This window comes from Mesoplodon bidens (assembly GCF_964165515.1).
Source record: "Mesoplodon bidens genome assembly, chromosome: 1".
NCBI classification, from domain to species: Eukaryota; Metazoa; Chordata; class Mammalia; order Artiodactyla; family Ziphiidae; genus Mesoplodon; species Mesoplodon bidens.
In genome coordinates, this window is record NC_138176.1 from 199,147,378 (window position 1) to 199,164,933 (window position 17,556).

The 17,556-nt window shown below is 45.5% G+C and overlaps 1 protein-coding gene across 1 annotated transcript in view; it reads left to right on the forward strand.

Moving 5' to 3' along the window:
* Window positions 1–6,414: 6,414 nt before the first annotated feature.
* The window catches only part of RAPGEF2 (Rap guanine nucleotide exchange factor 2), a 245,483-nt gene continuing 234,341 nt past the window's right edge, over window positions 6,415–17,556 (forward strand). The window contains exon 1 of the mRNA XM_081214612.1: window positions 6,415–6,573. Coding sequence (XP_081070738.1) covers window positions 6,505–6,573 — 69 coding nt within the window. The 5' untranslated portion in view covers window positions 6,415–6,504. The remainder of the gene's footprint in view (window positions 6,574–17,556) is intronic.

The window sequence follows — 17,556 nt, forward strand, 5'->3', positions numbered from 1 at the left end:
GCGCAGTGGTTGAGAGTCCGCCTGCCGATGCAGGGGACACGGGTTCGTGCCCCGGTCCGGGAAGATCCCACATGCCGCGGAGCGGCTGGGCCCGTGAGCCATGGCCGCTGGGCCTGTGCGTCCGGAGCCTGTGCTCCGCAATGGGAGAGGCCACAACAGTGAGAGGCCCGCATATCGCAAAAAAAAAAAAAAAAAAAAAAAAAAGTTTAACAATGCATTTCCTTGAAGAAATGTCAGCATCAGCTTTCTCACAATCAGGAAATAAAGAAGGCTGTGCTCTCCCACTGGTCCAATAGTTCAAATGCAAACACATCAGCAGAAGAAAGTGGTTATGTCAGGGTGCAGGATGCAATCGTGTAACCGGATAAAACAGTTTTATTTGTTAGCTCGAATATATATTTCTGATTTATATTTTTACTTAATTTTGTGGCCAAGGCAGAACCAAGGTCATAATATTGATAAATTAGGAAAAAATGGTTTCTTCTTTTAGAATCAAGTCCAAAATATCTACACATCGAGATGACATCTACATTAGCACTGTTCTTACTCATGTGACCACATCCTCAGCTGTGAATTTATTAGGATTCCTATAAAATCAAACCTAAGAGTCTGTGTCTAAGTGTGTATTCGATACACTTCATCTAACTTGTTTCATGAGCTCTCTGCTATGTACACACTGTCTCTCCCTGGGCTCTGTAACTGTATTCTCCACCAGGGACTCTGGAATGCTATTTGCAGGTAGATACAATATTTCCTAGTGGAGTGTGCTCTGTTGAAAGCGATACAGTGTCTAAACTGTAGCCTCCCACTCTCCTGAGATTCAAGTAACTGCAAAACAATGTGAATAAAAATTGTCTGGGAGGAGCCGGATTCATGGGAGGAACACCTTTACTAGGATTCAACCCCTCTCAGCTCTAAACCTTGCTTTCAGACAACTGTAACAGCTGGACAAGATGGTAATGAGAGGTATCTCTTGTCTTAGAACAGTGCAGCTTCCTGGATCCTAGTACCCTGGCCATTCTCCTAGATGAGGTGAGTAAATTAGGCAAATGCCTGGCACACAGAGTCAGCTCCCACGAGGCCAGGAAACGGAGCACGCTTGTCTTATCCACCATTGGTACTCTAAACACAGAGATCAGTACCTAGTAGACAGCATGCCATAAATATCAATATTTATTGACTGAACAGTGAACGTTCAAGGTGTTTTTTTGAACAAAATGACTATAGATAGATAGATGTAGATGTATCAATATTACTCTTATGTTGTAGCTGGACCCATAGGAATTTAAAAAAATATATCTACTCACTTTAAAAGATGACTATAGGGCTTCCCTGGTGGCACAGTGGTTGAGAGTCCGCCTGCCGATGCAGGGGACACGGGTTTGTGCCCCAGTCCGGGAGGATCCCACATGCCACGGAGCGGCTGGGCCCGTGAGCCATTGCTGCTGAGCCTGCGCGTCCAGAGCCTGTGCTCCGCAACGGGAGAGGCCACAACAGTGAGAGGCCTGTGTACCGCAAAAAGAGAGAGAAAAAAAAAAAAGATGACTGTAAACACCTAATCTATATAATATATTTAGAGATGTAGTAATACTAGGTTTTACTGCTGGAATCATCAGGCTTTTTGAAGTTACAAGTCGAATGGTATTAAGGCCAGAACTTGAAATGCATTTCTAGACTTAAAACCCAGTGTTCTGTCTCTCTATCCCCTAATGACTTTCTAGATAATATGATGGTTCTAGAAACAGAACAAAGAAGCTGTCATCTTTATATGTGCCTTTATGAAGCAGCATAATAAATGGCTTACTTTATGGTTATTGGAGCAACTTGGTTTAGACTAATTGGCAAACTGGCAGGTCTGTGTCTAATTCTGTCACCCATGGTATACACAGCATACTGTTGGTGCTCAAATGTTAATAAAAAAATAACAAATTGAAAAAAATCTACTCACTTTAAAAGATGACTGTAGGACTTCCCCGGTGGCGCAATGGTTGAGAGTCTGCCTGCCGATGCAGGGGACACGGGTTCGTGCCCCGGTCCGGGAAGATCCCACATGCCGCGGAGCGGCTGGGCCCGTGAGCCATGGCCGCTGGGCCTGCGCGTCCGGAGCCTGTGCTCCACAACGGGAGAGGCCACAACTGTGAGAGGCCTGCGTACCACACACACAAAAAAAAGATGACTGTAAACACCTAACATATATTTTATTATATAAAATATATAAAACAAAGCAATGCATGCCAAGTATCAGGTGTGCTAGATGCCGAATGGCATTATTAACGTACTTAGATAAGTAATTATAAATAGTGGGCAAATTAACTTTAATTGAAATTAAATGATAGCTTAGAGGTTGACAGCGAGTTAGTCATTTTGTTGGTGGATAAGACATACTATTAGCCCTCACCTGAGCTCACTGGGGCAATTCAGTATCACAGCAGAGCAGTCAGAAGAAAAAGAGTTGGGTTTGCATCTGTAATTCACAGCTTTCTGGCTGTGCGGCCTGGGTGAGTTGAGTTCCTGCCCACTGCCTAGGCTTTGAGGGGCCCTGCTCCGGCTTCACCCTCCCCATGGGACAAGGAATTCCATGCTTTCTGAACACCTTGGGCCCTGGAACTTACTGCCCTGCCACTTCCAGGCCTGACTGTCCAAGGCTGGACTATCGCTGGAGGAATCACCAGGGGGTAGCTTTTGTGAGGGGGATGGTGCGCAGGCGAGGGTGTCCTCGCGTGTATGAGCCTTTTTGTAATACATGATGGAGCAGAGATGGGATAAAAATGGGGTGTGAGTTTCAGGCCAGAAACCAGTAGTCACTGCCACACTGTGTTCCAGTTAATTTATAGCTTTAGGAATTTACGATGGGGTCTACATTAGCTTGCCCTGGGCCCTTCCAAACTTCCAGGCAGGCCTGGAACTAGGGCAAGTCACATAACCTATTTTAGTCTTAGTTGCCTCATCTGTAAACAGGATGATAATAACTGTTCCACTAACCTCAAAGGGTTGGGATGATGAAGATGATCTTAAAAATAACTACCGTTTGTTGAGCATACACCGTGGTTCAAGCACTTTACAAGTCACTGTCACTTTGCATGGATTCTCTTGGATCCTCGAAAATCTTCAGGGTATGCCATTTTTATCTGCTTTTAAAAGAAGAGAAAACAGGCTCAGAGAGGTTAAGTTTCTCTCCTAGCCTCCCCTTCCCCATCAGAGATAATATATGTATCAGTTTCATACACATACAAGGTAACACTATAGCTATTCATTCATTTACATCACGTTGGGGGAAGCAGCAGTGAACAAAAGGAACAAAAAAATCACTGACATCGGAAGCTTACATTATGGTGGAGGAAAACAATAAATAAAACAAGTAAGTAAAATCCGTCGTATGTCAGATGGTGGTAAGCAAAGCAAGGGAGAGAACTAAGGCATGTGGAGATACAGGGAAAGTGACATTTGAATAAAGACATGAAGGAGGGAAGGGAACACCATTCTAGGTTTTGTTTTGTTTTGTTTTCTGGGGGCCTAGGGGAGTGGTTCACTAATTTAGGTGGCAGAGGAACAGCAGAAGGAAAGGCCATGAGACTGTGGCTTGCTTACTGTGTTCCAGAAGCAGCACGGAGGCCAGTGTGGCTGGGAAGTGAGCAGGGGGTAGAATAGTAGGAGATGAGGTCAGAGAGATAAAGGGGGCGGGGGTGGGGAGGGAATGAGAACCAGGTCTAGAGGTCATTTAGGCCGTGATAAATAAGGACCTTGAAAAAAAAAAAGTGATGGGGAGCTCATGGACTTTTTGTTGTTGTTGTTAGCACAGGGATGACATGAGCTGCAGTGAAAAGACTCACCCTGACTCCCTCGGTGCTGGAGGCAAGGGCAGAAAGAGGGAGGCCAGGTAAGTGGTTACTGCAAAGCTCAGGCAAAAGATGATGCTGGTGTGGACCAAGGTCATGGCCGTTGAGGTGGTGGGTAGAGGTTAGATTCCAGATATGGTACTCTGAAGGCTGAGCTGACAGGTTTACTGAAACCCGGGGTTGGGGGGGGGCGGTAAGAGAAAGGAAAGAGTCAAGAAAGAAGCCAAGGCTCTTCACCTGGGCAAGGGGTGACAGAGGTAGATGCCATTAGCAGGAATGTGGAAGTCTGTGGGTGAGGCTTGTCTGGGGTAGGAGATCTGGAGCCTGATTTGCGCAGGTGGATTCTGAGATGTCTACTGGGCACCAGATGGAGATGTCAGGTATGTTTTTTCACTTCATTAGATCTGACTTTTCTTCTCCTCTCTCTTCACAGAGCTGTAATGGCACTTATTCAAGGTGGTGGTGGTCTAGGTCATAAAGAATTGGATGCTGGGTTTCAACTAAGGGGTTCGAGAGAAATATGGGGAAGCAGTTGGAGCACAGGGTAACCAAGGGTCTAGAGAGAGAATTTTAACTCAGATTGTTTCAGGAGGTTCGGCCAGACGGTCCCTTCTCTTGGAAGCCACACAATCTGTTTAATGCCACACAGGTGACTTCAGGACCCTAAAACGTTCGTTCATAACCTATTCCAAGTGTTTACAATAAACTAGATGTCGAAAAAGTTATGTTTGAAAATTTAAAAAGTGTTCAACGTGGTAGGTCTTGAAAGTAGCAATCCTCCTCTGAGTGCGGCCTCCATAGAGACAGCAAGGCTCGAACTTGACGTGGGTGGGGAAGGGGAGCCAGATGAAAATCAAGCTATAGGACCAGGACTCCAGAGCTGTGCCCGCTGCTTGGCTGGCCTTACACACCTCGACCTGGCTCGGGGGTGGGAGTGTGAGCGGGGAGGACGCAGCAGGACTGGTGACATTTTAAAGGGCTCTGTCCTAGTGCCTCTGCACCAAGTGAGCCCGGGTCGGATCCGGGGTCTGGACGTTTACCCGGCTCGTGCCAAGCCACATCTGCCAGTGTTTCTGCTTATGTCACAGAACTTGCTGTCCGAGTCTCACCTTTAAATCTGGAGTGTTCGCCCGTCTGGGGGTGGTGTTTGGTCTAGGGTTGAACTGGTACGTTTCCATCTCCCTCCTTTCGTGGTCATTGAAGTGTCTGAAGGTGCCCGGTGAGCACGGAAGGCAGGAGAGGAACGCTGTCCCTGCAGCAAGTTGAGGATAAGCCAAATAAATCCCTAGAGGACTGATCGCCTCTGGGGCGACTCGGAGCCAACCCCTGGTTCAAAACGACTGCCCAGGGCGGCCCAAGCTGCGGGTCGGGCTTCTGTTCCGGGTCGACGTGCCGCCCCGGCGGCCGAGGCCTGGCGCCAGGGGCAGTCTGGAGGGGCGACGCGACGCCGCAAGTCCCCCGGGACGCGCGTGGGGTGTGGACAGGCGGCTCGGCGTGAGCCGCCAGAGGGGAGGCTGCGCCCTCCGCCCGGCAGCCGGGGCGCGCCGCCTCCCCGGGGCCAGGTGGTGCGGGGACCCCTCCAGCCCGGCTCGGGCGCGTCGACCCGGGAGGCCCGGCGCGCGGCTCACCTGGGCCGCCGAAGGTGCCGCTCCGGAGCGAGGGCGCGGCCGGCTGGCGGGCGGGCGGCGCGGGGGCGGGACCCGGAGCTGGGACGCCCCGCCCCCGCCGACGCGGCGCGCGTCCAGTGGCCGCCGGCCCGTCACTCGCTCTTCACCATGGTTGCAGCACAAAGCGCCCGGCCCCGGAGGCCGCTTCCTCCCTAAGCGCGGCGGGGCGGCGCGGGGGCGCAGGAGGAGGAAGAGGCGGGGAAGAGGAGGGGAGTCGCCGCTTCCCAAACACTCTCCAGGGGGCTGTGCGCGACGCCCGCCGCCAGGAGTCCGGACCTGGTGCCCGCGGCCCCTTCCCTCCGCGCCCGCAGCCCGGGAACAAAGTTGCCGAGAGCCAGCGGGCCGAGCGCGCAGCCGGGGGCGCTCTGGCCGCTCCGCGCGCGCAGATGTGGGGCGGCGGCGGAGCGCACGGCGGCGGCGGGGCGGCCCGAGGGGATGCAGCAGCCGTCGGGGGGCTCGGCCGAGCGCAGTAGAAGGAGCCGCGGCGCGGCGGCGGGGACGGCGGCCGAGGCGACCCGGCTTCGCAGCGCCAGGACCTGAGCCGGTCCTCGGACGGCGGCCGCGGCGCCCCCGAGTGCTTCCCGGAGCCCCCGAGAGGAGGGGGCGGCCCTGCGCGCGGAGGAGCGCGAGGCCCGTGCGCCCCAGCCAACCCTCCCCGCCGCTCGACCTCCCTAAAAATAACTCAGGCCGGCGGGGGCCGGGAGGAGCCGCCGCCGTACCCGGGAGGAGCCGGGGAGGCGTGTCGAGCCCGGGCCCGTGGGGAGCCTTCCCGGCCGCGCGGCGCGGGGGAGGCGGAGGAAGCGGGAGCTCCCGGCAGCCGGGCGCCGCGGGGACCCTCGGGCCTCGCGCGCCCCCCGCCCCGCCGCCGCCGCGGTTTGGCTGGTTGGCCCGAGGCGGGCGGAGCGCGCAGGGCGGAGGCGGCGGCGGCGGCGGCGGCGGCGCTGGGCCGGGAGGCGGCGGCCGAGGGCGCGGAGCAGCCCCGGCCCGGGCTGCGGGGGGAGATGGCGTCCTACGTGGATAACAGCTTCCGCCAGGCGGTGATGAAGAACCCGGCCGAGAGGACCCCCCAGGTGAGCCCCGCGTCGGCTGCGCGCTCCCTGCCCACTCCGTTCGCCCCGCGCGCCCGCGCCTCGCGTCAGGTCCCCACAGCTTCCAGGGGCTTCGCGTCTCCGCGTCTCCCCTGGCCGTCCTGGCGTTATTTCCCCCTCTCCTGGATCTTCTCCTCCTTTTCGCTGCCCTCCCCATACCGACCTGCTCCTGCGATTGCCCCGCGGGGCAGGGAGGTCTCTCCCGAGCGTCCCCTCTTCCCAGCCGCCCGCGGGGCCCGGGAGCCTCTCGGGGCGGGGGGCAGTCACCTCCCCTCGGCCGGCCCCTCCTGCCCCCCCGCCACCGGCCGCAGGCGCCCTTCCTCCCCGTGCTTGTGGCCCCTGGTACCTCCAGAGTTCTTCGGCGTTTGCAGAGGTGTAGGAGGAAACTTGCAGGGCTCTGCGGAACGCGAACCCGTGCTGGCCTTCTAAAGTAAAAGGTTGAGATGTTTGTATGTTTACTATTTTTCTTTTCCTTTTTTTTTTTTTTTTTTTGGAAAAGTGATGCCGCTTTGCAAGGAAGGGGTTGGGGGGGGGAAGTTGAATAGCTAGGTTAGTGCTTTTAGTTTCAACTGCAGACAGAACTGCAGAGCAGGCATATTCAAATACAGCCCCGGGAAGGGCACCCTGCGGATTCTTTTGGTGTTGCACAACCTTGTCAAAATTAGATAAGTTTGTTAACCTTCATACGTTCGTTTACCTTCAGGCTTATTTTTCTCTGGCTTTAAGTAGAGGAATTGCTGATGGTGGTGGATCTGGTCGTCTGAAGTTGGACTAGAGAGGCGGAAATTTTGTAAAAATGTGGTGGTTTGATTTTTTTTTGCTTTTAGCTGCTGACTGGATAATGACGCATGCTCCTAAGCGTTGGGATGGTGACTACAGGGGATCCTGCTGCCAACCGTCTTAAGACAAATAAGCCCTCCTGATCCTTGGGACCATCAGACATTTAGGATCTAATGCTTGAAAGAGTAGCTTCGCTTGTTAGGTGTTGGATGCCATCTGTTCAGAGCCAAAGGCTCTCCTCTCTGATGTTGATTGTCATTATTTAATGCAGGGAAAAGAGAATAAAATAGACGCTTCCACTGGCTGCCTTTGGACAAGGCCCAGGAATGGCACCTGGTACGGTTTTTGATTTTTCATTTTTTTTCTGATGGAGCCGGCACATCTGGGGATCGTAGGTAGATTGCACTCGTTTACCAGACTGTGGAAGATGGGTGGTAATTTTGCAAGGCAAATTCATTTCACAGTATCTCCAGAAAGTTCCTAATCCAAAGGATTACTTTATCGAAAACAAGGAAGGTCCTGCTTTTTGCTCTTGTTGCACTGCTTCTCACGTGCCTTCTGCATCTCCTGTTGGTTTTAAGTTGTCAGTCAGTCAGTCTTCTGCAGCTGAAGACGCACGTTCCCAGTCACAGTGTGGTGGAAAAGCCCATTTCAGTGAAATGTTTCAATGCCTTTCAGTGTTGGAAGTGCCAAGTGAAATCACACATGCTGAGAATATTAGAACCTAGCAAGGCAGGTCAGAAAATGATGTCAGAGGCCTTTAGTGGAAATTAGAGAGCCGGGAAGTGGAATCTCCAGTTGGTTGATTAGAATAGCAATGACTCTAAACCTACTATCAGGTGGGTGGAGGGGGGTGTGTCCCCCAACGAAACTGGAAGAGACAGAGCCTCCACTGTGACCGCGTGTGGACTGTGCCAGAGAAATGAGCTGTTAAACTTCCCTGTTTACGCGCCGGTTGTGGAGAGCAGAGTGAAAACCGACCAGCACAGAACTTGGCCCGAGTCAGAAGTGGGCCAGTTGCTACTGACACCGCAACGTGACCGCTTCGCTGACCCCCTGAAAGCAGCACATTTCCCCCACCAAACCTTCATAGAACAAGTCACCTTAGAGAAGCCTACCCAACATTTGGAACATTCATAAGTGTCCACCCTATTAACACTGATGCTCCCTTGGTTATTACTAATGCAGACCTACGTGTTTGTTTATTATTTTAAAGAGAAAGTAGATGGAAATGTGAATGTTTTCCACCTTCACCCGGCTTGTCAAAAATAATTACTTTTCTGAAAGTTTGAAATTGACTCAAAAGTAAAAAAAAAAAAAAAGTTGTGGTAGCAGGTGCCTTTTCTGTTGAGTGCTTTGAGAATGCAAGGGCTGGAAGTTTTTCTGCCCTGTCTTTTCTCTTGAGTGCTCTGAGGGTCAGAAGTTTGTAATATAAAAGCAAAGTTATTAAATACACTTGATGCGGACAGACGGATATGAATTAGGAAAGTTTTGCTGTCATGCTTCCTTCTGTTTCTCAGGATAGATTTGGTGAAGGAGTTTGTATGATTCTTATGGCAGGCAAAAGAAAGGTGCCTTAAAAGAAAAGAGGAACAAATATAAATATGTTTTGTTAAGTTCATTTTCTTCCTTTTTTCTTTTTTTTAACACTACCAACCCAGTTTGTCTCCCAAACCCTGTGAAGACGTGGTTTTGTACAAGATCACTCAGTTGCCTAGAAGTAATCGTGTTGTCACTCGTGTAACCTAAGAAGTTAGCTCCAAGAGAATCTGGGGGTGGGGAGAGCCTCAGTGCAAACACAGGACCTTTGAAGAGTGTTAGGAAATTAGGAAGCTTTTCATGCCCACCTGGAAAATGGAAACCCATTTTCCCGTTTATTTAGGCATGTCACTAGAGGGGGAATGGCAAGGAGAAACAAAATTGTCACTCGAATTTTTAGCTAAATCTCACATATTCATATTTAAGGGACTGTCACTATTTCACCTGATATTCTGAGAGGACAAGAAAAGCCATCTTTAATCCAATGTGTGTCCCATATTGTGTGTCTGGAAAGTGGCTAAGTTCTAGTCAGTGGGGCACTGTATTCTCAATAACAAACCTCCTTGAAAATAAGGAGCACTAAATGTCTTATTAATATTTTTCAGTGCACCTCTGTTGAAAAACAGGACTCTTAAGTAACTGCTTTATTAAACTGTCGGGGTTTATGTCTTTAATCACTTACATGGGAAGCTTGGTCACCTAAGCAATTAAGTGAAGCGAAAGATGTAAATAAATTACAGCTTTCCCCCCAAGTCTTTAAACAATAAAATGATTTTTCTAAACCATATTATGAACTTATTGGATTCAGACCCTTTCAGATTGCTTAGGTAGAGTGTTTAAATGCCTGTGTTTAGTTTTTCAGGTGAAACATCTATTGCAGAATATTCTTCTACTTTAAAGATTTAATATGATGTGTTTTTAGCTAGTTGTAAAAGTTACTTTTTAAAATGGTTTGTGTAAAACAGCTTCTGCCTCATCCCTTCCTAATTAATAATATTACTTTGTTCTTCACTACTGAAATTTTTTTTTTTTTTGGCTATTATACCTTTTGATTTAGTTGCTAATTCATGAATTTGCCATTGGAGAACTCTTAACAGTACAAGACTTAATTCTTTGCAAAAGTCACTCAGTAGAATGTGTCTTGAGTCATAATGAGAGGGCTGAAAAAGTGCCTTTAGCCCAGAGAACTTTAAATTATGAGAATCTGCACAGAAGAGTATCTCTGATGAATATTTAACTTTCAAATCTAGTGGAAGAATTGTGTCTATGACAGATAAATTTTCCATCTCTTTTTTATCAGTTTATGAGCAGTCTTATATTTTCATCTGACAACTTATACTTTGATTATATTTTGGCTCATTTTGGGGCTCTAGTAATAAATAATTTGTCCCTTAAGTAGTTTTTGTTCGTAAAACACAACTAAATGGTCTGGGTGCACTTTTGAAAAGCATGTCTCACAAAGTAATGACTGGCCACAAGCAATTTAGCTTTCATAACAATGATATTTGAATTTGGAGGTTAAACAAATACACATATATTACTGAAAAACCAATTTCAAACTGTATTAGCATGTGGCTCTGAACAAGTGAGGACTTGAATTTATGGTAAAAATTATTAACATTCTTTTGCAATATTGGTGGAAACTTAGTCACCTTCAAATAACCTTTTAAACATTTAGTAATTAACAGTTCCATAATTAGCTTTGCATATCTTGGCTGAGGTTCAAAATGAATCTCTCCAGCTGCAGTGCTTCGTGGTGGCTGGTGTTTAACACAGTCCTTTCCAGACCCCCCTGGGCTTTCACAGACACTCAAAAAAAAAAAACAAAACACAAAAAAACCAAAATTAAAAAAAAAATTAAGAGGACTTCTGGTTGCCAACTTGTTGCAGTTTTCTTCCTCTTGAAAAAGGACGTAAAATAAAAACAAAACCAGCTATAACCTCCTAGCACTATCATTTAACTTATTTATGAAGACTCACCATGCTTTTTTTTTTAAATTGAAGTATAGTTGATTTACAATGTTGTGTTAACTTCTGCTGTACAGCAAAGTGATTCAGTTAAACATATATATAAATTCTTTTTTAAAAATTCTTTTCCATTATGATTTATCATAGGATGTTGAATATAGTTCCCTGTGCTATAGAGTAGGACCTTGTTGTTTATCCATTCTCTGTGGTTTGCATCTGCGAACCCCAAATGCCCAATCCATCCCTCCCCTACCCCCCTCCACCTTGAAACAAATCTGTTCTTTTTTAAGAAAATTTACTGTTGCCCTAAAAAAACTTTATCCAGGTGGATTTTGGGGGGAGTTAAATGAACACAATAAGGTCTGCCTTGGGTGGTGTTTGAAATTCAAGTCTTATAAAGTCATATTATGTAAAGTAATAGTGGCATATGCTTCCAACCTAAATGAGCTATTTGAAAAAAGATACAGTAACCTTTTCAGAACACAGAAAGACTATGCCTTCTTGACTCATTTGAAAACTTTTTTTTTAGCTTTGTTACGTATTTTGTAAGTTTTATATATAGTGAAAAGGAATTGTAATTACCTCAAAGAACTTTGATCTAGACTAGTGTAGAGTTATGGAAATGTGGCCGCTGGTGATAGTTCCTTGATATCTGTATTATATGGGCTATTCCCTCTCCTCACCCCATTTTTGGTAACAGTTTCCTCATCTGTAAAATGTGGGTAATAGCTTCTCTTCCAGGCCTTGGGGATTCATTGAGACGTCTGTCCCTCAAGCAGCTCACCAGTCTGTCATGTCGTAAGTAGGAAGTGATTCATTAGTGCTGTGACGGCTGTCCTAGGCCAGCACTGCTGAGGTTGGGGACTTCCTAGATGGGTGTGTATTGAGTCTGGGGACTTCCTAGGTGGGTGTGTATTAAGTCTTAGGGGTGTAGAAATTCACCCATCAGTGGACCAGGAGGCTATGAAGGATTTTCCAGGCAAACCCAAGGTCATAGAAGCTGCACAGGTGGTTGTAAGGAAATAAGTGTGGACCTTTGTTCAGTGCGCCTGGAGCCAAGGGATTGAGTGGTGGATGGAAAGTGACGCTACATGTCCTGTGGAAGCTTGTGATTTGTGGAGAGTGGGAGGAGACTGGAGTTCTGTTAAAGCAGAGGTCTGACCTCCAGGGTGGAGATGGTCAAGAGCCCGAGCTACACAGCGGAGATATCCACTCTGCTGGACAGGCCGGCTGCACGTGTGCACATTCATATCAGCTGCTCATCGTGTCATGCCGTGCACACGTTTACGCCAGTGCAGCCTAATCACGTCATTTGGCGGTGATGGCCATTTCTTAGTTCATAGGAGAAAAGTCCAAGTTGTTGAACATAATTTTCTGTATAAATTTATTTATTTATTTATATTTGGCTGTGTTGGGTCTTTGTTGCTGCGCATGCACTTTCTGTAGTTGCGGCGAGCAGGGGCTGCTCTTCCTTGCCGGGCGCGAGCTTCTCTTGTTGTGGAACGCGGGCTTCAGTAGTTGTGGCTCACGGTCTCTAGAGCGCAGCCTCAGTAGTTGCGGCGCACGGGCTTAGTAGTTGTGGCTCGCGGGCTCTAGAGCACAGGCTCAGTAGTTGTGGCGCACGGGCTTAGTTGCTTCGTGGCATGTGGGATCTTCCCAGACCAGGGCTCGAAACCCGTGTCCCCTGCATTGGCAGGCAGATTCTTAACCACTGCGCCACCAGGGAAGTCCCCATAATTTTCTTGATTTTCAAGATTTTTTCAACTTACACTATTTTTCCTTAAAGTTTGATGTCTTTTCCATGTCCATTCTGGAATCTAATATGAAATAGCTAATTTCTCATATCATTATGCTAAGTATATTAGTATTTCTTAATCTGTGATGATAATGGGATTTCCAGGCATTCCATCCTTTGCAAGAATTGAGGAACATCTGAATTTAAGCTCACAGTTGGCTTGTGGTGGCACGAGGTAACGATTGTAGCAAGTCTGTGAGGGCAGTTCCTTATTCCCCTACATCAGTTTTTGTTTACATAAATTAATGTTGAAATGAGGAAGGAGAAGCAAGTTGTAGTACATATAATTGGTCTTTTGTAGCTTTGTCAGAGCTGGAATATATGTAATCAGTAAAAATATGTTCAGTGGTTATAGGGTCAGCCTTCGTGGGGGGAAAGTAAGCTGATTGGCACATTATTATTATTTTCTTTTTTGCTTTACCTGCAAAGTTTATTGCATAGAGCACACATTTATATGAAAACGTAACAGTGTTTCAACATGCAAAATTTGTACAGAAAAATATCAGAAACACATCTGTTAGGATGACTGTCTCTGCCTTTTATATAAAAGAGCTAGTGTATAAAAAGTTTTTAAATCTAAGGCACCAGGCTTTGTTCTACAAGAGATACAGTACTCTTAATAGCAAAGAACTAGGGAATCAGAAGGAATAGCTACTTCCTTTTACTAATCAAAGACTGGTGGCTGCAAAGGAACACAGCCTGCTTCAAACTATTTGTGATTCACCAGAAATCTCGTTAGCATTAGGACAACTAATTTGAATTCAAGTTTTAGTCAATGGTTTAAGCAGGATTCAATGGATTTCAGGAAACATATATCCTGTGTACACGTGTGTGCGTGTACACATGTGTGGCACGTTATTTTGACTGTTAGAATGTTTATCTTTTCAGGAAAAAACCGCCTCTGGTCTCACTTGCTAACTAACTAGGACTTACTGCACTGTTACCAAGTATGTGTTTCCTGCTGTATTCAGGTGTTTTCTTCTTCAGTCAGTGGGGGTGGTCGGTGGTGGCCGGGTGAGTTTTTGTAGAGCAGGAGGTTTAGTGCGTTTTGGAGTCTCTTGGTGTCACCATTTATTTGTGTGCTTTCACCTCCATTAGGCAGTAAAAAGTGTCTTGGAGGGGTTGGTGTGACTTGAAAAAGGACCTTGTTTTGTTGTTGGTACTAAAACCCTCTTCCCGCAGTTCTCATTGCTTGCCTCCTACACATTGAAAATGATCTAGAACTCTTCAAATATTTAATATGAGCCAAATGAATTGAAATCAGATTTTACATGTTGACCCTGTTAACTGCTGGTAGTTCAGTTGACAAACCGACAGTTACTGGCCCTTGGCAACTCTGTGTTCTTCTGCAGCTGGTGGTATTTGTCCCTCCCAACATAAAAGCTAATCGGAAAAGAAGAGACCCTGAAGAAGAATTAGCTGTTGGTGGGTTAGTCTAGGGAGGCCTGGTAGTAACTTTCCTAGAAGCCAGCTAGCAATTGGTGGATCTGAAGGGTTGGGGCACCATGGTGATTATCTTATCTATCCTGAGTATTCACACTAGAGTTGAAACGCATTATCTTTTTTAAAAAACTTTTTTTAGTTTGAGATAATTGTAGATTCACACGCAATTGTAAGAAATAATGCAGAGATCCTGTGAACCTTTTACCCAGTTTTTTCCATTACAAATATCTTGCAAAACTGTAGCGTAATATCGCAATGAGGATATTGACATTGATAAAGTCTAGATGCAGAAGAATTCCATCACCACAGAATTCCTCTTGTTGCCTTTTTATTTATTTGTTTGTTTGTTTATTTTGCGGTACGCGGGCCTCTCACTGTTGTGGCCTCTCCTGCTGCGGACGCGCAGGCTCAGCGGCCATGGCTCATGGACCCAGCCGCTCTGCGGCATGTGGGATCTTCCTGGACCGGGGCCCCTGCATCGGCAGGCGGACTCTCAACCACTTGCGCCACCAGGGAAGCCCTTGTTGCCTTTTTATAGACACAATTACTCCCCAACTCTACCTCTGGGGAGGACTAATCTCTGCTCCATTGCTATAGTTTTGTTATTTCAAGAATGTTATGTAAATGGAACCGTACACTATTTGATCTTTTGGATTGGCTTTTTTCACTCGGCATAATTATGGCTTCTTACCTTTTGGCTAAAATGAATGTATCTACTATTGTCTCTGAGTGGTTTGGGCTGTGTTCTTGAAATACCAACATTATTTGGGAATGGGGGTGGCACAAGGTTAGGTGGATTTAAACAGTGACAATGATGAGAAAATTCGATAAAAATATGTATAAAATAAAGACCAAAGATCATTAGGTCTTGGATGAGCAAGAGTTGTGGGAGTATAACACATTGGGGATATTTCAGTATATATAGTTTTCTTCCATAAATTTTGTTGTTATTGTTCATGATGTAAGTGATAAAGGTAGTGTTACCATCTATCATCCCTCATTCAAAGAAATTACCTGATCTTCCCCAACTGAAGTGGCGTTTTACAATTCAGAAGGAAGTCTAGTGAGTGTATTTACAAAGGAGTCCCAGTGGAACAATTTGAACAACAAAATAAAGAAGGATTATAGCCTCTAGGGGAAAAAATATCCATGAGCTCATGCCAATATAAGTAAATTATCCAATAAATAAATAGGGGAGAAGAGACAGCTCTTTGTTATGGTAGAATTCCAATAAAAAATGTAGAAGGTATGATGGAAATGGAAAATCACCAGTAGGCAAACCTCACAGTGATAATTGTTGCAAACAAGAATCAGTAGGTGCCAGAATTAGTGGGTGAGAGTATGATGAGAAATGTATATATCAGCTATCAGAATATTTGCATAGTCTCAGAGTGTCTCCCCCACCAGATTAAGTAATTAATTACAAAGGGGGGAATCAGTACTTTTAAAGTGAAGAAAACTAGCAGACACCAACTTAACTAGATGATCAAAGTTATGTCACAAGGCATATCAACATCATGATGCACTGAGAAGGGCGCCTCTGAGGTGGTATTCTCACTAAAAAACCCTTCAACTTAAGTGTCAGAAAACACTAGACAAACTTAATTTTAGGACATGCTACAAAATGGCTAGTACTTAGAAGTGCTCACCTTATGAAAGGATGGAGTGCTGAAAGAGTCACAGATTGGAGGAGACTAAGGAAGCATGATAACCAAATGAGCTGTGAGATTCTGGATTAGGTCCTGGACCAGAAAATAAACGTTGGGACAGCTGTTGGATTTGAATAGATAGTTTTACTGCGGTTATTTCGGATGATGAACTGTGGCAGGCTAGATGAAGAGTCTGTAGGATCTCTGAACTACTTTTTTTTTTTTTAACTTCTTTTAGTCTAAAGTTATTTCAAAATTAAAAGTAAAAAAACCCAAACAAACAAACCCAGCTTTTGGAGTTTTATTGTGACTCTGACAAGGGGCCACCAAATTAAGATATTTTTGAAAATAATCTTTTTCCTGATTTAATCTTAATGAAGAGCTCAGTACCTTTCAGCTAAATATTTTACGTACATTGGACCATTAGTGACATGGCTGAAGCAATATATTAGAGGAAACTTACATACACACAGACAAGCTTATAAATAAATGGACAAGAAGAGCTAAAATAATAACATTTAACTCACCTTTATTCCTACCTGAATTTTGTAGATATTCACATAAAAATGTAGTGTATTTTACCAGGTGTGAAGGTTTCATGATCCTGAATGTAAGTAAATGGGAATATTTGGTATTAGAAAAAAATGTGTAGGAGATAAAATGAAGCACGGTAGAAAAGAAATTGTGGTAGTAGTTTAAGGAAGTCAGTCTAGGTGAAATCAAGTTTGTAGGGTCTCCCTCCTTTTCCTTTTCTGTGAACTTAACAAGTCTTTCAATTGTTACTTTTGGTAGGAGTGAGGGGGTGGAAGGGAGGGAAGGGGATGGCAGGGTGTGTTGAAGGAGGCTGGTCGGAGGCATTATTACAGCTGCAGATGGGGAGACCTAAGCTGTGTGTGCAGCATTTCGTTAGAAGCAGTTCAAGGTAGAAATATCTCTACAAACCTTTTTTCCATATGTGTGTGTGTGTGTGTGTGTGTGTGTGTGTGTGTGTGTGTGTGTATATATATATATATAAATGCCTTTGCATTTCAATTATAAAGCCAACTGCCCACCCCACTCCTCCCATAGCCACCTACTGTTCTTTTTGTGTGTGTGGTAGATTCTGAAGAATGCATGTTGTTTCCGTATAGTGTGTACTTTTTTCCCCTGTAACTGAAATTGGTACCGGAAGATTGGATTAAAAAATATGGGCCCTAACATTTGAGATAACAACAAATAAAATGTAAGCTGGGAGGTATTTAGTATTTTCAATTATAAAGATAAAAACCATTTGTTTTCTATATTTTAATGTATTTTTTTTCTGTTCGATGTTTTCAGTAATAAATTGCATTTGCGGGCACAAGTGGAAAAGAAAAGAGCTGGCCAGGCTTTGAAGTAACTAAAATCTTATAAAATAAAAAAAGTGAAAATGTGTAGGTGTCGATGAACACTTTAACATCTGTCCAGTTGTTCTGTATATAAGTAACTATTTGAAGTCTTCAAGGCAATACATTTCTGATTTCTTCCGTAAGCTACGTTATGTAGTCTTGCAAACTCCATTTTCTTTTAGGCACACTCAAATTTTTTAGAAAATTCTTGGTCAAGTTGTTGGAAATATTTGGCTAAGTTACATTATATAGTTATGGTATTAAGAAACTGCTTGATCAGATTTATACATTTGCAAACAACTAGAGATGAATTTTGAAAACTCATGAGTTAAAGAAATTGAAATACAGTAGCATGAAATGCCAGGAATTGAGGTGAAGAAGACTTTGACTGCATTTCAGTTTTTTCTAGTCTTCATTCGTGTCG